The 20773-nt window shown below is 52.8% G+C and overlaps 8 protein-coding genes across 8 annotated transcripts; 3 read left to right on the top strand and 5 right to left on the bottom strand.

The window, feature by feature from the left end:
- Window positions 1–56: 56 nt before the first annotated feature.
- On the bottom strand, window positions 57–3901 carry CPAR01_02068 (cytochrome P450; the record flags this gene model as incomplete). The annotated part of the gene is made up of 8 exons (XM_060486356.1): window positions 57–735; window positions 790–986; window positions 1048–1625; window positions 1685–2510; window positions 2635–3327; window positions 3392–3427; window positions 3478–3596; window positions 3679–3901. 8 exons carry the CDS (start codon window positions 3899–3901, stop codon window positions 57–59), a joined length of 3351 nt encoding a protein of 1116 aa, XP_060353684.1.
- Window positions 3902–5584: 1683 nt separating this feature from the next.
- CPAR01_02067 (uncharacterized protein) lies at window positions 5585–6391 on the bottom strand (the record flags this gene model as incomplete). The annotated part of the gene is made up of 1 exon (XM_060486355.1): window positions 5585–6391. The coding sequence occupies one exon, from the start codon at window positions 6389–6391 to the stop codon at window positions 5585–5587; it is 807 nt and encodes a 268-aa protein (XP_060353683.1).
- Window positions 6392–7089: 698 nt separating this feature from the next.
- On the bottom strand, window positions 7090–8741 carry CPAR01_02066 (major facilitator superfamily transporter; the record flags this gene model as incomplete). The annotated part of the gene is made up of 3 exons (XM_060486354.1): window positions 7090–8337; window positions 8469–8522; window positions 8580–8741. The coding sequence occupies 3 exons, from the start codon at window positions 8739–8741 to the stop codon at window positions 7090–7092; spliced, it is 1464 nt and encodes a 487-aa protein (XP_060353682.1).
- Window positions 8742–9635: 894 nt separating this feature from the next.
- On the bottom strand, window positions 9636–11440 carry CPAR01_02065 (uncharacterized protein; the record flags this gene model as incomplete). Its single annotated transcript, XM_060486353.1, has 2 exons — window positions 9636–10303; window positions 10360–11440. 2 exons carry the CDS (start codon window positions 11438–11440, stop codon window positions 9636–9638), a joined length of 1749 nt encoding a protein of 582 aa, XP_060353681.1.
- A 1023-nt stretch (window positions 11441–12463) lies between these two features.
- On the top strand, window positions 12464–16034 carry CPAR01_02064 (uncharacterized protein; the record flags this gene model as incomplete). The annotated part of the gene is made up of 4 exons (XM_060486352.1): window positions 12464–12740; window positions 12797–13281; window positions 13335–13967; window positions 14022–16034. The coding sequence occupies 4 exons, from the start codon at window positions 12464–12466 to the stop codon at window positions 16032–16034; spliced, it is 3408 nt and encodes a 1135-aa protein (XP_060353680.1).
- A 619-nt stretch (window positions 16035–16653) lies between these two features.
- CPAR01_02063 (uncharacterized protein) lies at window positions 16654–18312 on the top strand (the record flags this gene model as incomplete). Its single annotated transcript, XM_060486351.1, has 1 exon — window positions 16654–18312. One exon carries the CDS (start codon window positions 16654–16656, stop codon window positions 18310–18312), a length of 1659 nt encoding a protein of 552 aa, XP_060353679.1.
- Window positions 18313–18653: 341 nt separating this feature from the next.
- CPAR01_02062 (uncharacterized protein) lies at window positions 18654–19189 on the top strand (the record flags this gene model as incomplete). Its single annotated transcript, XM_060486350.1, has 3 exons — window positions 18654–18704; window positions 18754–18928; window positions 18978–19189. The coding sequence occupies 3 exons, from the start codon at window positions 18654–18656 to the stop codon at window positions 19187–19189; spliced, it is 438 nt and encodes a 145-aa protein (XP_060353678.1).
- A 340-nt stretch (window positions 19190–19529) lies between these two features.
- CPAR01_02061 (uncharacterized protein) lies at window positions 19530–20067 on the bottom strand (the record flags this gene model as incomplete). The annotated part of the gene is made up of 3 exons (XM_060486349.1): window positions 19530–19656; window positions 19738–19822; window positions 19923–20067. 3 exons carry the CDS (start codon window positions 20065–20067, stop codon window positions 19530–19532), a joined length of 357 nt encoding a protein of 118 aa, XP_060353677.1.
- Between the last annotated feature and the right edge of the window lie 706 nt (window positions 20068–20773).

The raw sequence follows: 20773 nt of genomic DNA, 5'->3' as shown, positions 1-20773 counted from the left end.
GCCCTGGTCCAAACCCGAAGTTGTCCAAATTACTGGATTCGAGAAGGTTGTGAGTTTCAGTCAAATACATCAGTCGCATATCGCTCATTGCGAATTTTACTGAACCACTCCTCCAGCTCCTCATCATCCATCGGCTTTCCATCGTCCAACTCGCTCTTCTCCCTGGCCGCCCTAAGCAAAACATCCTTCACTCCTTCGGCGACTCTGTTAGAACCACAGACATAGACTCTAGCACCTTGATCCCACAACCCGTACAACATCTCACGCTCCTGCCAGATGCGATCTTGCACGTACTTGGATCCACTGGAAGCTTCGGGTTTACGACTGTAGGCCCTGAACATCTTCACAGCACCGACGGACTCCCATTTATCGAATTCTTCACGATAGAGATCATCAGCTTCTGGGTCACGGCAGCCAAAGAATAGGATGGCCGGTGCAAGAGAGCGACCGTTGCTAAGTAGGGTAGCACGTTCTTGAACGAAGGCGCGGAATGGTGCCAAGCCGGTTCCGGCTGCCACACACAGGAGAGGCGTCTTATCCATGTCGATCGGAAGTTTGAAGCCACCCTGCGAAGCACGAATGGCAACTTGCAGGCGGTCGCCGGCAGTCAAGGTAGCAAGGTAAGAGGAAGTGACGCCTACATGCCGGCCTTGTCCTGAGAAGGCCGGCTCATCGAGAACACCATAGGTGATGGTGGCTATACCAGGTTCTACAAGAGGTGACGAAGAAATCGAGCTGTTCACTATTGTCAGGACAAAGCCTAAAGACGGGGGTATAGCCTAGTCTTACTATTGACGAACTCTCATTGGAGGGAGCATTAGTAAGAAGTGGTTGAAAGGGATGACCAGAGATGGGAACTGCTCGGCAATATCAAGAACAGAGAGTCTCTTCCCCTTGATCTCGGTGTCATAGCCGTCAGTAGCCAAGTACTGAAGCTTACGACTGGCCTCCTCTTCCTTCGCAAGCTGCGACAGAGTCGAGATATTCTTTGCTCAGCATGTTAGCATTTACGTCCTGTATCAATTAGGCATCAATACCGAGACTCACCCTTTTTGAGGCGGTTTGGCATAGCTCAACGTAGGAGCTCAGCACATCGGAAACGGGGCTGCTGACGTTGGTCGGCAAGGTCGTAGGCCCTGAAGCCTGGATGGTAACATGCGAGTCCCAAGCAAGATGAAAGCGGCGCATCACCCTCGCGACCGTATCCTTGGGGTTGTGGGGGAGCACGGCGATGTAGTCGCCAGCGGAGTATCGCATGTTTGTAGGAAGCTGCACCTCGATGTGTCTCTTGACTGGACCCAGGTATCCTTGGGCGAGGATGCGGGCATCCAGCACGAGCGCGTCTCTGACGTCTTGGCGGAGAGTTGACGTCCTCGGGGTGGAGAATGACACCGACAAGCCTGCCTCGGCGATGCTGTTATCGCCTCCATCGGAATTTCCACCAAACTCTTTGACGAGCGTAGGCCACAAGGCCTCATCTTCCCAGGCCTCAAAGTCAGAGAACATGTCGCGGTCTTTGGCGTCCGTTGTGCTAAGTGGGATGATTCGACGGGCTCCACGCTCCTCGAGCGTGTTGTCAACGAGCTTGGGGACCCGATGATATGTTTTTACCCAATCGGCATGACCTAGAGAAACAACACCGCATCAGTAGAGGTTAACTTGAGAATAGCTGGTCAGATCTTACCGCAGCCATAAACAGCATAAGACACGTTCTCGAGTTCCTTGCCCTTGAGATTGGCCATCCAATCGACGAAGAGTGCAGCATTATGAGGCGGCTCGCCCTCGTAAGAAGAGGTGACGATGACGATGGGACGATCTGTCGGAAGCGACTCTCGCGCGGCGTCAAGTGAATCAACGGTCGCACTGAAGCCATGTGATGCCGCATCGCTAGCAAGTCTCTGAGCCATAAACTCGCAGGTCCCAGAATTCGAACCGTAAAAGATCGCCACATTTGCTTTTGTCACAGAGCTAGTTGTGGTTTCTGCTCCGTTCGTAGCTTCGTGGGCTTTGGTCTTCGGCTGGGCTGGCAATCCTCCAATCAGGGAGCCAGCCATCCGAGCTTCCAGCATCGACGGCGTCAGCCCATCTCTCAGAATAGCCCGAATGTAAAAGTCTTTAGGCTTGATCGTGAGCGTCTGCGAGACTTTCAGGTCGTAGTTGGGGTCGTGCATGACAAAGTTGAAGTTCTGCATCAGCAAAGCGAGGGCGAGCACCATCTCTTGCCAAGCGAACGCTCTTCCAATACACCCACGCATACCGGTACCGAAGGGGCTCCAGCAGTTAGGGAACTCTTTCATCAGCCGGTCGAAGTTTTCGTCGAGCATCCTCTCTGGTCGAAATTCCTCTGCATCGTCTCCAAATACCTTGGGATCAAGATGTGACTTGGTCAAGAAACAGAGGATCTGCTCTCCGGGTTTGACGCGGTACTTGCCACCAATGATCTCATCCTTCATAGCCTCTCTGCCAAAGCCAAAGATGGGAGCACTGTGTCGCAGAACTTCTCTTATGACCTAGCGACTGATGTTAGTGTGGATGAGGTAGAGGGCCATTGGGGACCCGGAAGCGCTGTGCAACCCTGCCTAGGCCCTACACTAAGGGTGGAATCTAGGGGTGCTAGGATGAGTGGGAACTTACTGCACTCAAGTATTTTAGCTTAGCGACGTGTTCGACCTTGAGAGGACCGTCACCAGCTGTGCTGTCGACTTCTTCTTGGACTTTCCGATATACCTCGGGTCTCTTCAGCAACCAGTACATGGTGAAGGTAAATGTAGCAGCCGTGGTCTCGTGGCCGGCGACAAGAAAGGTGATCAAGTTGTCAATAATACTCTCGTCCGTCATCTTACGGCCCGTCACTGGATCAACAGTATTGAGCATCGCAGTCAAAAGGTCCTTCCGACCATTGGCGTCTTCCGGGTCCTTCTTTCTAGCCTCGAGAACCTCTCTCGCAGTGGAACGAAGGAAGCTGATGTTCGCCTTGTACTTGCGGTCTTGCTTCTTGTAGAAGACTTGAGGCAGTACGCGCAATGCCTTATCGCCGGCTTCTTTCATGACAGCGTACATTGCTGTGATAAACGGATGGGTGTCTTCTCGGTAGTAAGAGTTGAACCTGTAGCCCATCGAGCAAAGAGCGACTGTGTCCATGGTGAGTCTCGTCATGTCTTCGCCAATGTGAATGGGAGTAGAAGGTCCGTGGCGAGCCCACTTAAGCGCAAGTTGGGCGGCTAAGTCGTGCATGTCGTCGAACATTCCTCTAATGGCAAGGGGACCAAAAGCAGACATCAGGACTCTGTGGGCGATGCCCCAATTCTCCTCCTCGACGCCTTTGGACTACCGGAGGGTTAGCCCGGTGTAGCGAACAGCCCGTGAGGCTTAGAACCATCATCATACTTACTGTGAATAGGCCATCGTGCACAGCGTCGCGAAGCTCCTATGGCTTGTTGTCAGTCATATCCCAAACACTCGAGCAATTTAACTCACGGTGAGGTCTCCTTCTATCGACTTTTTGAACCTCTTGTCATCGCAGCACTCGTTGACCAACTCGTGGGTGTTCACGAAAACCAGCTTCTGGCCTAGAAGATCAAGTTTGTAGATAGGGCCTTGGGAATGGTCAGCCATGGACATGCTCTCCAATAAGTCTTGCGGCAACCACGTATCCACTTCCGGGGTAATGCTACATACCATATTTGTTCGCCATGTGTACAAAGGACCCTAAGGGATAGTCCTGGTCGATCTCAGTCACATGTCCCAAGACGGGCTTCCGTGGCGGCTCCGGGATTTCAATGATACTGTTCGGCATGTCGACAGCTTTTCTAGAAGACCTCCGAGAAAGACTGAAGACTCGTTTTCTCTTTTCGAATGTGGCAATGGAGTCTGACGACTGAGTATTCGCGATGGACGACATGATGGACTTGGTAACCCGATGACCTCTTGCTGCCTATATATCGTCGTCTTGAAAAGCACAGGTCTTCTAATTTTGTTGATATATAGGTAGGCAACTTGAGGCGATAGCCAAGCATAACGGGACAATTTCGACGGCCGCCGGAGTCGCTCAGACTGGTAATCCCCACCTTCGGTGTCCTCGGGGCAAGGCTGTTTGTGGCTGAAGGAGCAGAATCCACAGAATACCACGCTGAAGAGGCTTTGAATCAGACAAGAACGCCACGTTCACCACGACAGGCGTACGAGATTCGTCATGTCCTTGCCCGCGGAGAGCAGGAGTGGGACTCTGAATCATTTCTCGCCGTGCACTGGCCCCGGCCGGTCCTCCGCGGGCGTCCGATATCCACTTTTTTACCTGCGCTACCCCCTTTGCATGGTCTGCCAGACTTTCGATGTAGCGCCGTAGCAGTCCGTATCCCCAGATCAGAAAAATCATTGATTCCTGGCGTCGGAGTTCCTTCATTTGGATTCTTGGCTGCATCTCTGTACACGTCGGTGAGCGGATTAATATTCTAAGCTCGCTCGGCACCGGGCCGTAGCGGTCGTGATACCCAGGCGAACGTGTGCCGCTGAAGTCAAGCATCAATACCGACTTTCCATATGCCAGGTCTCGATAAAACCAGGTCTGTTCTGAAATACGATATTTAGATAGGAAAAAGACGTAGGGTGGCTGCTTTTGTTCCATCTAACTTTCTGAGTGAAACGCTTTGCGAGAGTACGAGGTTCTCGGGTTTCATCAGATTAGTCGACTTTTCGTAGATTTGGCAGATAGCCCATATGGAAAGAAATGATGACCAAGTTCCACAACCTTGGAAAGAATCAGACCCACGTAATCGACTAGATATGAATAAGTACATAAGCTGGCAGTCAGCTTTAGAGTGTGATAGGGTCAGAGTAAAGGACCATTCCGTCTCCTACTGACTTTGGGAAGAACCACTTGACGTTGCGGAGATTTTGGCAGAATGCGATGAATTGACTGCTTTGACCTCTTGTGAACATGGAGGCCAATAGTCTTGACTTTTCGAATGCCATTGCACAAGAGAATCTCCAATTTGATTTTAAGAAGATGAAGACTCCGCAACCCAGCTAGTTATCCGGTCTTCTAACTGTGTGACTTAGACGGGAGCTTTGGTGACTAAGAGCATAGGTCAGCCATCTTGTCGGGAGACAAACACCACCTAGAAGAATTAAGATACAGCACGGCTCGGGCGGGGGCTTCATTAATGAAGGCAAGGTATCAAGCTAAAGGAGTACCGTATGGGGACGCTGTGCAGCTTTGACTATGCTCGCGTTGGAAGCGAAACATTTGTTTGATCACTGAAGCTGAGATTAATAAGAAGTACATAGGTAGAGTGGTTGGCAATGAGCAGTGACAGTCAACACAAGGGCAACGAACGCAAACCAAACTTCTGTGTTTATTATGTATCTTGGATGAAGATAGCTTGTAATTGATTTTTTGTTCTCTGTAGGTGAGTTTACAAAACCTTCCTTTCCTTTTACTGGGATTATCATGAAACTAAACTTTGTGGTTTTTACCATGGTATGTGAAAAAAGTTTTCCGTCTCACAGATTTCCCACTTGTATAGCTTGTACAGGGCAAATCAGGACCGTGAGATCATTCGTGAGATTGGATTACTTACACTGCTCATGGTAGCAACGTCGGTACGGGGATGGGCCTCTGCTTCACCGGTCTCAGAGGCCTATCATCTTGCTGGTTCTTCCAATCGTTTGGATGAGGCTCGCCGTGTATGTTGAAAAGGGGCTCGACCTTGATAACGGTGGGGTAGGGCATGATTTTCAACAATGTGTGATCGTCAATCTTGGCTAATATGGCGTTTGTGCCAGTCTCGATATCCGGCCGGATCTCGCCAAAGTTTCTCGCCCTGATATACATACAGAGGAGATCTTTAACGTCCACGACGTCCGGCAGGTAGTTATTGGCGGTGACGCGGTAGGTTCGGGGAATGATCTCGTATTCTCCTCCTGGTTCTTCCTCTTTCATGAGCGTAGGGAACGTGAATTTGTGTTTGTGGCGTGGGTGGATTTGTCCGGCGAGGGCCCAGACGTGAAAGGGCCTGTGGGTGACGTCGTAGTGGCCTCTAGAGACGCACCAGACCGTATTCACGCTCTTGATGTCTTTTTCGGTATACCAGGGGAGACCATTTGCGGGGCGCCGTCCTTTTGGAGGGGCAAGTAGTGCTCCCGACGGCGCGGGCTCCTTGGATGTGATGAAAGTTGTCGGGACTGGTGCTGGAATGACTAGGGAAGAGGCCTTGGCGATGTCTTTGGTATTTCGACCAACGCGGGACTGTGAAGCTGAACTGAGTGGCGTAGTCAATGAAGGCTGCGTGGCTGTGGCGTCTGGAGTATCGGCCTCTCGGTTGCTGCCGTCGTGCTGGCATGATACCATGGCTGCAAGCAGCAAGTTCGCGAGCGAAAGCGTTATCCGCATGGTGTAGTGACAATATTCTGTTCGTAGTAGATATGTGACGGAAAATCCGACAAGAAACACATGTAGGATGATGTTTTATTAGGATGGGGTCTAGATTCGAAAGGAACTTATATAATCGCACTGGTAGAATCTGAGTTTTCGGACCATCCATGTAATGGTTCGTGATAGACCGCAGAGGTATCTAAGTAAAATGGGCCACCCTTCTTAGTTTTTTGACATTCCGATCGTATCGTAAAGCTGTGGCCGCACCAACTGTGGTGCCTCGGCTGGGGGTCATGGAGCTAAATCGCGTCATGTCTCCTCAACTTCCAATAGAGATAAGATTCTACCTAACCACTACAACGAGACACACGTATCAGTGAGACCACCTGCCGTTAGCCAAAGAGCTTCAAAGACTAGTCCTCCTACGATGGTCAGTCGTCCATCAAGCATAACGCAGGGCCATAGTCCTTGAATCATGGTCTATTTGCGGAATCGTGGCTCTAATAGCGGACCGCGGCCGCAGAGGTATCGCTTTCAGAGATCTTTTTGACGATAAAGGTCAGGTTGCACCAGACGGGTTACACAAGTATGTTCATAGAATGTCAGGTGATTCCATTAGACCCGTAGGCCATCCATGTCAAGTAATATCACGTACGCTGCCGTAATCCTCCAACCCTACAGAATTCCCCGCTCTTTCAAAAGCCATATCAATATGCTCACTGCTCCAACTCGTTCTCGGCTAGAACCTCTCTTTCCGCCTTGGTCCCTTGCCAGTTCACCATCTTGACAAGAATAGGAATCAAAATCGCAATAATCATACCCGCACCCAAGAACCCAGCCGTAACACCGAAACCGGTGTGATACGCTGGCGAATCCTTGCTCGGCCAGATACGGCTTCCATACACACTCGAGAAGTTACCAAACGCATTCACCATGGCCAACACAATAGCACGCTTCTCAGCCGGCAAGCTAATAACACCACTCGTCCAGGACAAGACGAGCGGCAGCGCAGACCAGATACCCGCCGCCAGGAAGCAAACCATGACGTACCGCACGATAGGCGTCTGCACGGCAGCACACACGACAGCGCATGCGAAGCCCAAGCCCAGCGGCGCAGCGACGTGCCACCGCCGCTCCTGGTGCTTATCGGAGCTCCACGCAACAATGTTGAGGCATACCGAGGCGACGGCGTAGATGGGCACCGTCATGTACTGTGCCTTGACGGTATCGTAGCCAAGGGTAAGCGTGATGGTAGGGATAAAGTACGAGATCGTGCCCGCGCCGACGTCGAGCATGAAGAGCACGATGAACATGTACGTCCGCGGGTCCGACACGGCCGCGACAAAGGCCTTCCAGTGCGACAGGCGCGCCTTGTTCTGCCCGCCTGAGGCGATGCCGTCAGCAATGATACGGATGCTTGCAAGCTGGCGCTGGGCGGGGGTGAGCTGCTTCGCGGTGGCGGGGTAGTCAAGCAGCACGAAGAAGGCGATGAGTGCGACGCCGACGGTCGCGACACCCTCTACGATGAAGAGCCAGCGCCAGCCGGCGATGCCGTGCGCGTCGTGGAGGTTAGCGGTGATGGCGCCGGCGAGAAGACCACCAAAGGCGCCCGAGAGGACGGCGGCGGTGTAGAAGATGGCGAAGCGCTTGCCGAGCTCGGCGCGGGTGTACCAGCACGACAGGAGGAAGAGCACGCCGGGGAAGAAGCCGGCCTCGATGCAGCCCAGGACGAAGCGGAAGCCGAGGAGGGCGCCGTAGGTCTTTGAGATGGACATGAGCGCGCTGAGGGCGCCCCAGACGAGCATGATGCCGGGGAGGAAGATGGAGGGCCGGCTGCGGCTGAGGATCATGTTGGAGGGAACCTCGCAGATGAGGTAGCCGAAGAAGAAAATCGAGAGGACCCAGGCGTATCCATCGTCGGTGAGTGAGAGGTCCTTTTGCATTCCCGCGATCTTTGCGTTTCCCTGTGTAGCGTTAAAATGTCAGTTGGCCCGTGCTTTGGAGTAGCGTTGTTGAAATTTTTCATGCGATGCTTCGTTGCCCCTTATCGCCATGAGGGGAAAGGGAGAGGAGGAGGTGAGTGAGAAGGACTTACGATGTTTGTGCGGTCGACGTAGTTGAGGATGTACATGATCCAGAGCATGGGCATCTAGACTCAAAGTCAGAATCATCTCACCGAGGACATCTCAAGAGGCAATTGACATACCAGGTAAAGGTCAATCTTCCTGACGAGCTGCTTCTCCTCCTGTGTGCCGGGCACATAGTTCCTCAGTGCCTCAGCCAGTTCCGCATCCGCCTCGCTGACGACGGGCGCGTTCTTGTCTTCCTTCATCTCGAGAGATTGCTTGCGACCGTTCTCGAAACTCATGATTGCGATCACCTCGCTCGTGTTGTGTCGTTATCGTCGTCGATGTCGTCGAGTGTCGTCCGGTTTCCTTTGTCTACACCTGACTCGGAGCGGCTGAAAGTGGCGAATGCTCTCTCTCCCACACTGCAGTGTTGGTCTGTGTGTAGGGGCGACCTCTTGAGCGGAGCAGAACACGACGCGATCTTACTCGACTGGAAGATGCGACTGGGGTGGTTATTAAGAGGGGGAATTGAAAGATCCGGAGATCTGGAGACGATGAGGCTGTGAGGGATGAAACCTTCTTTCCATCCAAACACGGTAGCAATTAACAGCGACGTCTGATATATAATGTTCACAAAACGCGACTCGTGTCTAGTGCGTCGTGTCTCTGCCCGGGGTACTCCGTCCTTGCTCTGCTCTCCTCCCCCACGGGGTAGACCACAAACTGGGGAACGAACTAAAGGGGAACTAAAGGGGGGCCGCCTGGAAGTGTGGATGTCGAAGGAATCCGCTTGAGAAGGTGGGCAAAGTCTGGAGTTCTGGACCTGTCACGGACGAATCGTTCATCGTTGTGCTGGAAATCAGACAATGAACTATTGCTGTTGGACCAGACGAGGCGTGATTGGGCTGCATGCGTCGAGGACCGGATCTGGATCCATATCTTTGGGAGGGGGGCAGCCAACAAGCGAGAGCCAGCGCGGCCTTGTGTCCGGGTCTAAGTGACGGCCACCAATTGCGGCGATCCCTCCGATTGGCATCGGGCTTCGCCCCGTTCGAGCTTTCCCCGCCTTCAACCATGTGAAGCTTGAGATGAACATCACGAACGCTGCAAGTGTGCATATCAAACGTGAAAAAGCAAGGCTCGAGATGGGCAACTCATCAAATTGTGATCTCATTTAGTCGACGATGTTGTCGTCAGCCGGGCATCTGCGAATTCAACAAGTCTAGCATGTTGAGCGGATACTGCTCCGGCCCCATCCCAAAATTATTCATCATCTCTCCACTGAACATCCATTGGTTCCAGTCTTGGCCCATCTCCCCTTCATTCCAAACTTGAGGAATCTGTTGGCCTGGTTGACCGGGCTGGCCGGGCTGGCCTCCGGCGATGTATTGCCTCTCCTGGGGACCACGTTCCTTGAACTTGTCCAGCATGTTGCTCAGGCCGCGTCCGATGTAGTGAGCCACATGACGGGCGCAGCGGTTAGTTTCTTCCAATAATTGGACGACCCGCTCGATGAGAGAGACCACATCTTCGTAGCGTATGTCCAGCCTCGCTGGCTTCCACTGCGCGTGGACCTTCATCAAGAACATGGCGGCGTACGCGATGGTCGTCAGCAGGTACAGAGGCACGCCAATGACTGCTCTCCGCATATCGGTGTCTGTCAAGATCAGTTCCAATGCGGCAGACGCGCTTGCGATGGCGAGATTGATGAAGTCGCGGCGTTCATCGGACATGGCGTATTGGTCAGTAGGGTTGGATGGATTCAGACCCCGGAGACAGATGGAAAACAAAAGGAGACGGGCAAAGTGATAGTGGAGGATAACGCCCTTGGCAGGGTACTTTGAGATGTGTTTGTCCGGCACTGATGAAAGATATTAGCTGACAATTTGTTGGCACCAGGGGTTCAAACTGTCTTACCTAACCGAGTTTCCCATTGAAGCTTCCATCGGCCCAGATCGGCATCGTATCGCTTGAGTGCCTCAAACTCATCTCTGGCAACTTGCCTTGACGTGTCTGGTCCGAAGGTGTGGAAGACCCGACTCAAAATGATAAAGACACCAACCTGACTGTGCAAACGATGATCCGCTTGTGTGATGCCTGGCAGCAGAAGGAATGCCTCGTGATGCGTGATGGTAGCGTCCTCGTTAATGACTGGAGGCCTGCCGTACGCGATACTGAAATGATGGTCGCAGACGTAGAGCAAGTACCATAGCCGGGCCTTCTCGACGTGTTGTGGTCCCTTGTTGAGGGCTTTGGCGCAGAACTGATGAAGGTTTAGCTCCGTGGCGATTCGCACCGCAAGACCAGACACCTTCCAGCTGATGTCTGAAAGCCAAAATGCGCCGATGCAAAGTCCCCTCACATCGTCGAGACTGTGGTAGCGGTCGAACATGGTCTGGCTGGCTAGCTCCAAGAAAGTTGGGTAGCAAATATCGAAAGCTCGGCCTTCATCTTGTTCGTGCAGAGCAGTGACGGCAAGGATGGCGGCCGTGAGCAGAGGTGAAGACATGCGCGTGGCCGTGAGGTTGTCATGGACTAGTGCAATGCCTCCCCACAAGTACGCATTCAGGGTCCCACGGAACGTGGAGAAAAGCTGCTCGGCCTCTTGGACGCTAAACTTGCCCTGGGCAATGAAGTCTGGCTCTTGGGCCCGGCTGGATGGGAGGTGGACCCGCGCCCCAGGGTCGCTCCGGATGTTCCGCAGTTTGGTCACTTCGAAGAGGCTGGCCATGGGCGCGCTCACAATGGCCTGGTCTTCGCCGTTGTCTTGCGCCGTGGCCTCCGGAGAATTCTCCCGCGTCATTGCCGTAACATCGGGAGGCCGAACGGGGGACGGCCCCGTACCGGGACTGCTCTGTGATCCGGCCATGTTCTGGGGACTCTGGGACATGCCGGCGCCTTCGTGGTGGAAAGGTGGCACAGGCACGAGCTGTGGCATACTCAAAGCCCGCCTAACTTCCATCATTGAAGCCTGGAGGGTCTGAAGCTGCATCTCCATCTTGGTTTTCCACTCATTCTCGCTGTCGAGCAAGGTTTGGAGACTCTTGTTCACGACACATTGCAGACCAAGGCGAGAGCATCGAGCACACTGGTTCTGACCCGGCTCAATGCCGCACTTAATCTTACGATTCTGGCATTCCTGGCCTGTCTCTCCTCATGTATCAGCGACTAGTCTTTCTCTTGAGGTCATACTTCTGCAAGGGAGTGGGAGTTCAGTCCGAAAGTTTGGGGAAAACTCACATGCTCGGATCTTCCTCGAAATCTTGGGCAAATGAGCTTGCTGCCCGGAGGCCACCCCCGAGACCGCCGCCGATGACGGGGTCTTGTCCGGAGCATCGATTCTTGCACGTTTCATGGTCCCAAGGGCTGGATAGAAGTCCGTGTGAATTTCGTGGGTCTTGGAAGGGAAGGTGGACGGAGTGGACAAGAGAGAAGGGCGGGACGATGGCCGAGGGGAGAAAAGAGGGAAAAGATTCGCCGGACGACGTGCATCTCCTTTGTTTATAAGCGGGCCGGTCTTCTTTCCGTGCGGGGTTGAGACGCCTCCACCTGCTCAAACTCAGTCGCGTCCACTTGATCAACTTCAGCGCCAGGCACTTGTTGTTGCGCTGGGAGACTGGGAGTGCCGGCTCGGGCTAGTGCTGTTTCTGTCGCGTCCCATTTGCGGATGGGAGGAATGGAGAGCAATGGTGAGGGGAACAAGCCTCCAGGCGAGTCCAGGGTGTGGAGGACCAGCCCCATCAAACTTGGACTCAAACTTGGACAGACACGGGCCCGCAATCCACCTCGGGTGCCCTCTTCGGCTCTTCCCTCCAGACGAGTCCCAGACCATTTGCGAAGAGTCCTCCGGCCGCCGCGGCTGGATTTCCGAGTCTTGGCCGGTCTGGGGAATGCAAGGTAGGGTATAAGATGACTGGGTCTACCGTTATTTCTAGTTTGAGCCAAGCTCTCGTTGATTTTCGGAAGAAAAGTCGCCGACGAGTCACGCCAGATCAAAGTAATCCTCAGTCGATAATCCACGATGGCAGCCACAGACGCTGAGGCCACCCGCGTTGGCTTCATTGGCCTCGGTGCCATGGGCTTCGGAATGGCTTGCAACTTGTTGAAGAAACCGTCATACCGAGTACAGGGTCACGATGTTTACCCTCCAAGCGCAGAGAAATTCGTCACTCAGGGTGGTTTGTCGGGAGAGTCTCCAAAGGAAGTGGCCAAAACCAGCGATATCCTAGTCTGCATGGCAGTCAACGCACAGCAAATCGATGACATACTTTTCAATGATCAGACGGGTGCCCTGCAAAGTGAGTTGTCCGCATGCATCTCAGCCATGAGCATCCAATTGACATCATTCCCGTAGCATTACCGGCAAATGCTACCGTTCTCCTCTGCTCAACAGTACCGCCAACGTATCATGAGGCATTGACGCCCCGGATTGCGGCGGCGGGTCGGCAGGATGTTCTGGTGGTGGACAGCCCCGTATCGGGTGGCACGAAGCGTGCAGCCGACGGCACACTCAGTATCTTCGCTTCCGGGGCCCCTGAAGCGTTGCAACGTGCAGATCGTGTTCTGCGGGACATGTCGGAGAAGCTGTACATCATTCCTGGTGGACCAGGAGCGGGTAGCAAGATCAAAATGGTCAACCAGCTGCTGGTCGGAACGCACATTGCTGCTGCGTCAGAAGCAATGGGATTGGCCGCCAAAGCTGGCCTGAACACCCGCGAAGTGTACAACATCATTACAAATGCTGCTGGTAATTCTTGGGCGTACGAAAATCGCGTGCCGCATATGTTGGACGGCGACTGGACACCGCTGTCTGCCCTGAACATCTTTGTCAAAGACATGGTGAGTGGCTCCCTCAGTGTTGTCATGAATTTGCGACTAATGAGTTTGGAAAGGGCATCGTCGTCTCAACGGCCAGAACTTTGCAATTCCCGGTGCCTCTTGCGTCGGTAGCCGAGCAGCTGTACATCTCAGGAGCTGCACATGGATACGGTGCAGAGGACGACTCTGGACTTGTCCGGGTGTTCCTCCCTGGGTCCCCCAATGCCGTGAAGGAGCAGGCAGGGCAGCTGAACAGCCAAGAAAAGTTGACTCCAAGCAGTACGCCGCTGGAAATCTCAAAGATTGGTATGGTGGGGTTGGGCGCGATGGGCCAGGGCATGGCTGGGTCTCTTCTCCGAGCCGGCTTCGCAGTCCATGGCTACGACGTATACGAGCCCGCTATCGACAAGTTCGTGGCCAACGGAGGTAATGCGTCCAAGGCTAGCAGCCCCGCGGAGGCAGCAAAGGGCGCCGACATTCTAGTTCTGATGGTTCAGAACGCTGCGCAAGCCGACGATGTTCTTTTCGGCTCCGGAAAGGCAGCGGAAACCTTACCCGATGGCGCCATTGTGATTCTCAGCTCGACAGTCCCACCCTCATTTGTTAGAGAACTCGAGGCCAAGCTCACAAACACTGGCAAGGGACTGAGCCTCGTGGATGCCCCTGTCAGCGGCGGCGTGGTCCGCGCCGCCAATGGTACCCTTACGGTAAGTTTTCCATCTTATTCACCCGACTTGAGACTCGTCGCTAACATCTGGTAGATCATCTGCTCTGGAGATGAGGCTGTTCTTTCCAAGGTTAACAGCCCGTTACTGGCGATGACGGGAACGTCAAGCAACCTTTGTCATGTCCAGGGAGGCGTCGGCGCTGCGTCTTCAGTGAAACTCATCAATCAACTACTGGCTGGTGTTCATATAGCGGCCGCTGCCGAAGCTATGGCATTCGCTGCTCGCCTGGGTCTCGACACGAGACGAGCTTTCGAGATTCTTGGCAGTGCGGCCGCATGGAGTTGGATGTTCGAGAACAGAGTGCCTCAAATGCTTGATGCCGACTGGACACCACACTCCGCATTGGCCATTTTCGTCAAGGATCTGGGTATTGTCCTCGATGAGGCAAAGCGACTCACCTACTTTGCTCCGATTTCGTCAGCAGCTCACAACTTATACCTCGCGGGTGCATCTCACGGGTGGACGAAGGAATCCGATGCTGGTGTCGTTCGGCTTTGGGAGTTAGCGGGCCTTTCCGTCTCTGGCAATGCCGGTCCCAAGCTTGGGGAGAACAGTGGCTCGAAAACGGAGAACGCGGAGATTGAAGCAGGCCAGGAGCAGGGCCTGCCGGCACAAGAGACGATTAACGCGCTCCCAAATGAATATGCGGGTGATGTGATCAGCTCCACTCGCAAGGTGGTCGACAATGGCGAAGTGCCGGTTCTTGTGGTCTTGGATGATGACCCAACAGGAACTCAAACCTGCCATAACATCGATGTCCTGACCGTGTGGGACTCCGCCACATTGGACGACGAGTTCAGCCTTAACCCGACTGGGTTCTTTATCTTGACCAACTCTCGCGCATTACCCTCCGCCGAAGCCAAACACCTTATTGTCGAAATTTGCAAGAATGTCAAGACGGCGGCTGAGAAGGCAGGCAAAGCATTCGAAATCGTCCTTCGAGGTGATTCGACACTTCGTGGACATCTTCCGGAGGAGCCCGAGGCTGCTGAGGAGGCTCTTGGCAAGTTTGATGCCTGGGTTGTGACACCTTTCTTCTACCAAGGCGGAAGATACACGATCAATGACGTACACTACGTCAAGGAAGGCGACGTGCTGGTACCTGCGAGCCAAACACCCTTCGCCCAAGACGCCACCTTTGGGTACAAGAATTCGAACTTACGGAAGTATGTCCTCGAGAAGTGCGGCCACCGCTTCGACGAATCTTCATTCTTGTCCGTCACTCTCGACGATATTCGCGTAGGGGGACCTGCAGGTGTCACCAAGAAGCTCCTTTCAGTAGCGCCTGGCTCCAACACAGTCGTCATCGTCAATGCTGCCGCCGAGTCTGACATGCACGTCTTCGTGGCAGGCTTACTTGAGGCAGAGAAAGAGGGCAGGCGGTATCTCTACCGCACTGGTGCTGCCTTCGTTTCTTCTCGCCTGGGAATCACAGGGATCCCACCATTGACCATGGCAGACCTTGGGGTGTCGGTCGAGGCCGGTACCAAGCAGCCAGGTGGACTGATCGTCGCTGGCTCTTACGTACCCAAGACGACGGCACAACTTAAGGTGCTCCGAGAGAGGAGAGGCGACAAGTTGGCGGTAATCGAACTCGATGTCGAAGGACTCATCGAATCTGCGGACGCCGCGGAGAAGGTCGTAACTGCCGCAGCAGCCGAGACCGCAACCAAGCTTGCAGCTGGCGAGGATGTTCTCGTCATGACATCTCGGAAGCTGATCAAGGGGGGCGATGCGCTCAGCTCTCTCCAAATTGGCTCCAAGGTCGCCCGGGCCTTGGTACAGCTTGTTGAGCAGATTGACGTACGGCCGCGGTACCTGATTGCAAAGGGTGGCATCACATCATCTGATGCGGCCACGAAGGGTCTGAGGATGAGACGGGCTCGCATCATGGGTCAAGCTGCCCCGGGCGTCCCGTTGTGGAAGTGCGACGAGGAGACTAGCCGGCATCGTGGTGTGCCGTACGTTGTCTTCCCTGGAAATGTTGGTAGTGACAGCACGCTCGCCGAAGTTGTCGAGTCGTGGTCGATTGAGAATGTTGCTTAGAAACCTTGCATGGAAGCGGGATAAGCGTAGCATATAACGGCTGTATACCAAGTAACGAGGCGTTGGGAGGCTCTGGATAGTGATCAGACAAATTTAATGTTGATGAACCTTATACCTAAAATCAAAGATCTCCCGGATGGTGATGGTGGTAATTGCAGGTGGTGATTGCAGACGAATGTCGTCGGGAATTGTCGGAGATAATTACCTGACCGGCTGATGTAATCAGCCTGTTCTCACAGTGACCCACTCTCAGGATCTGAGCAGTTATTGTGCGCCGTTTCCCAGGCTCTCTTGTCGTACATTTCCTCCTCAATTGCTCAACAATCAACCGTCTTCATCTCGTTATGTCCTGAGAGGACCGCGTTGATACCTCTTTAGACTTTGGAATTCAATTTAGGACAGCTATCTTGCATGTTTACACAAGAAATCAAGCCATTGACTCCCATTCTTTCCCATCGATCAGGAGGACCTCTCCACGTCATGACTCATCCGCCCCGGTTTTCTCACCTCGATCGATTAAGGCCAACAGCACCTCACCTCGCACTCACAAGGAGCTGAATTGCAAACACCACATATCTATTCCATTAAGCCTCTCTATAACGACTTTCTGACTCAACCGATGGACGGCAATGGCAATCAAAGGGTTTCATCTCCATTCAAGGAGGCTGCAGAATCCTTAGAGCTCATCAACACCGCTGAACATCTCATTGCCCGCTGCAACAAGATATGCGATGAGCTCGAGCAGATGCGCCTGGCTGTTGAACTCGAAGCCGCCAAGGTCAACAACCACTGGCACGCCTACATCCCCGGTTTCAGCACATTCTGGCAGGCCAACGTCAGCCAACGAACTCGGGCGGAGGCCTTGATTCAACGATGTCAAGAAACGCATGAACCGGGTTCAGAGGCCGAGGGTTCGCTATCTCGAGATTTCAGGCTCATAGAAGGGGAGCTCGCCTCATACGAGAACCACTGGTCGGCAATCAAAAAATGTTGCTCAATCACCTGGTTTCGGTTCGCAGTCCCCTACTCAAAGCTGGGCGGCCAACAAACCTCAGTATTCGTCAGTGCTATTGTCGACAACGGGCATGAGTGGGTGCGGGTACTCAGCATCACCGAGCGGGCTCTGTTAGTACAGATGGCCGAAGCAGATTTTCCCTGGGACGAGCCCGATGATGATGACGATGAGGACGATGACCTGGAAGAAGTCATCAACGACGAAGAAACCCAGATTGAGGTTCTAAAGAGTGCAAAACAGCTGCTGGCTGCCGCTCGCGAGATACATGGGGGTTACCAGCATCATGTACGAATCGTGCTTCCAAATATCTCTCGGGGCAGTGTCCCTGCCATAGACAGGTGTTTGAAAAGGATTGAGTGCCTTGGTGACGACCACATCTCACTTGCGTTGGAATGCGCCGAAGAGAGCCAGACCCCGCCTCCACCTCTCGAATTCGCGATACCAAATCTTCTTAGTCATGGCGATGCTGTGAAAGTGCCACCCCTGACTCCATATTTGAACATCGACACGTCCATATTTGTGGCCTTGACGACAGACATCTCTCACAGTCATAGCTCACAGCGAAAGTGGCGTCCCAAGATCTTGGAAGACGTGGGAGATGAAGCGGAGCACGGTCCTAGGCTACTCAAGTCCCTTTACCCCCTTCTTCGCGGCCACACGCTTGTCTGCACTCGCGAGGCGGCGGAGACATGTCTGCGCATGGTATACGATGCATCTACAGAGTCAGAAGTCTCTCGCATAGAAATACTGCTTGGACAGGAGGATCGCAGGGGGAAGCAGGACGACAAGATGACTTTCCTGGAGCGTGTTCTACGGCAGGGTGGGTGGCCCATGGAGGGAAAAGGCGATGAGGCGACAGAGAAGCGTCGCCTCAATCTTGTTGCAGAGCTCCAGAAGCTGTCATGCCATCCAGTACCAAAAGACCTACAACTACCCATTCGCATCGTGGAAGACTTTCGCAGGGAGCACGTCGCGGACGAGGTCAGCAAAGGGACACTTCCAAAGGTCGTGTTAGCGGTGGAGCCAACGCTCAATGAGACGAATTGCTCGTCTTTCTTGTATGGGTGGAAGACGAACCACACGACGATAACATGTAACCGCCATGCCGTGAAGCGATTGGGAAACCTCGTCAAGAAGATGCGGTGGTCTCGCGATGCAGTGGCAGCACCAATCATCGCTATGGACTGGGCTCGAGGTCTAGCCAAGATCCCGTTTCCAGGAGAGGTCTTGGTAGATGGTCCGCTAAAGGCAAGCACAGACTAACGTCTCGTTCTCTCCTCTGGATTCTCGGCAACCCTTATCGTGAACATGCTCCCTTGCATCCTTTGGTAAAATGGTCCATGACGATCATAGAGACGTGGTTTCTGCAGACATTGGAGATCTATATACAAGCCAGCCTACGCTGGACGCTCAAGGCCTTGGCTTTGGTAGACGTAAAAGTCCCCGAAGGATTCGGCAACATTTGTAAGCTCTTGCGCAATCGCAATTTGTCAGCACTAAGAAGAAACACAACACATAAGAAGAGAGACATTATAGACAAATTCAAAACGCTAACCTCATGTCACATCTCCGCGTCTCATCGTTTCAGTGTGATATCGAGCAAAATGGTCGCCGTTCCAAACACTCAAGCCGAGGCCTTGGCTTGGCTTCGACGCGTGAGTAAATATGCCATCACCCAGGACTCCACGCTTATTTCGCAGACAGTCCCACGATATCCACGACTCTCTCCAAACCACAGAGTTTGACAAGATCTACTCCAAGAATGCTCAGGTCAAGTTCACCAACTTTCCTGTTGCCGAGGGTCTGGAAGCCATCAAGCAGATTATGGACGCGGCGTTTGGGCAGCTGTCGTATATGAAGCATGTCACTCGCCAAGCTGGTAATAATTGTACTCTATGAAGTTTTCGAGTGGCACTGAAATTTTGCAGACCAGGTGGACAACAGAATTTGGCTCGCTGTGGACATCACGTATAGGGTCAAGGGCGACCCTGATAACGAAGATATCAATATCCCCGCTGCGGGGCTGGTCACAATTGTGACGGAAGGGGAAGAAGCTGGCAAGATTGCGCGTTTTGACGTCTTCCTGGACAACACTCCTGTCAGGGAGAAGATCGCAAGGGTTGCAAATGTGAACTCGTAGGCAGGGTCTGTGGTGGCTCTTCTATGCGCATGATCAGTACGCGAGGTAGTCCACCTTTGACCCTTCAGAGGTTCGTTCTAGTTCAGCAGTCACACCAACAATTGTATTGACTTGTTCTCATGCTACTTCGAACCGACATGTATCGAGTAGAAGGTTTCATCGCGGCTTCTCAATAGTATACGAGTGATGATCCAGACTTGATTATGGCAGAGGTTCAAGTAGAACTTTGGCTAATTACAAGCATTGATAAAGCCAAGCAACTATCTGTCCGAGTTCCCAGCGCCTCTGACGCCGATATTGACGCTTCAACTTGCGGACAGTGCACATGTGTCTTCACTGTTCACTTCTGAAATACCGTATAAGACTTCATCGCGCCATTCGACCAGTCCGAAAGGACGCCTACGGCCCAGTCCACGTCGTGACAAGGCGGCTCCCAAGTCGCGCCACTTTGCGGGCAGTTGTAATCCCTAATTCTCATAGGTCAGATAGAGTCCTAGAGGAGAAGATTGACGCATCATTTAGAGTGCGTGTTTAGAAGTTGAACCTACTTATAGAATTGGACACAGGTGTTTGCCTTCATGAGTACCCAGTTGGCTTTCTGCGACCAGCTATCCGCGCCGCTAGCCATGTTCACTTAGAGGTTTCGTTAGATTATTTAAGATCTGAGGTCATCTGAATCCTCAAAATTCGAAGCAAGTTCTGCCATCAGTGAAGGCGGGTGATCTCGACTTACCACAGCTCCCGGCCACCGGGCAAAATTCCTCAGTCTCGTACTCGTACGGATAGAAGTTGCTGACCATAAACGTCAAACTGAGTTGGCTTGTGCTACAAACTGCTGAAGCAAGAGGGGCAAGCAAAGCAATTGTAAATAATTTCATGATGTCGAATATTTCTTCTGCGCTTGATTGGGGAAAAGAAGTAGTTGAGGGATGCCTAGTGAGAAGCGCAGGAAGTGAGCTTGTGCCGATGAGCATTTCTTGATTTCGAATTCATCTCATTTCAGACCAGTCCTCCTCTTTAAGTGTTTGAACACGAAGAAAACCTCGTATTATCATGCAACTCATGGAGCCTTGGTGTTGCAATGCTAATTTCTCACGTTGAAGGATTTGCAGATATGCCGTCAGGATCTATGTGAAGGCCACATAAAGCCAGTGGCAAGAGTCCAAGATTGAGAACACCTTCCTAATAGTATCAAACATATGGCGCAGTTGGGCCGCATCATCTAATAGGGCTTGTGCCAAGCAAAAGCATGCAGGAGCAACATAATTATCACTTCAAATTCTCATCATGTCAGCTTAGTCGGGTGGATTTCGCTTATGCCGGAGTCGATCCTCCAGCAGCCTAATCTCTACATGTCTCCATTTCTATTCAGTAGGATGCACAATTTGAATTCTGTCGTATAGTCACCATAGGGGGGGCATCGACGTAAGTAAAAGAGAACGGTTATCTATTAAAAATAGGAAATAAGTACGAAGCTCGCTCTAATATAGAGGGTATAAGTAAAGTGGGCCTTAGTGATTATATGACCAAGGTCACGTAACGTACGGTAAGGCCATGGATGGTTGAAGCCATCACGATAAATTC

This window comes from Colletotrichum paranaense (genome assembly GCF_030867605.1).
Source record: "Colletotrichum paranaense strain IMI 384185 chromosome Unknown Scaffold_2.1, whole genome shotgun sequence".
Taxonomy (NCBI): Eukaryota; Fungi; Ascomycota; class Sordariomycetes; order Glomerellales; family Glomerellaceae; genus Colletotrichum; species Colletotrichum paranaense.
This window is presented reverse-complemented; position numbering and strand designations above follow the sequence as displayed.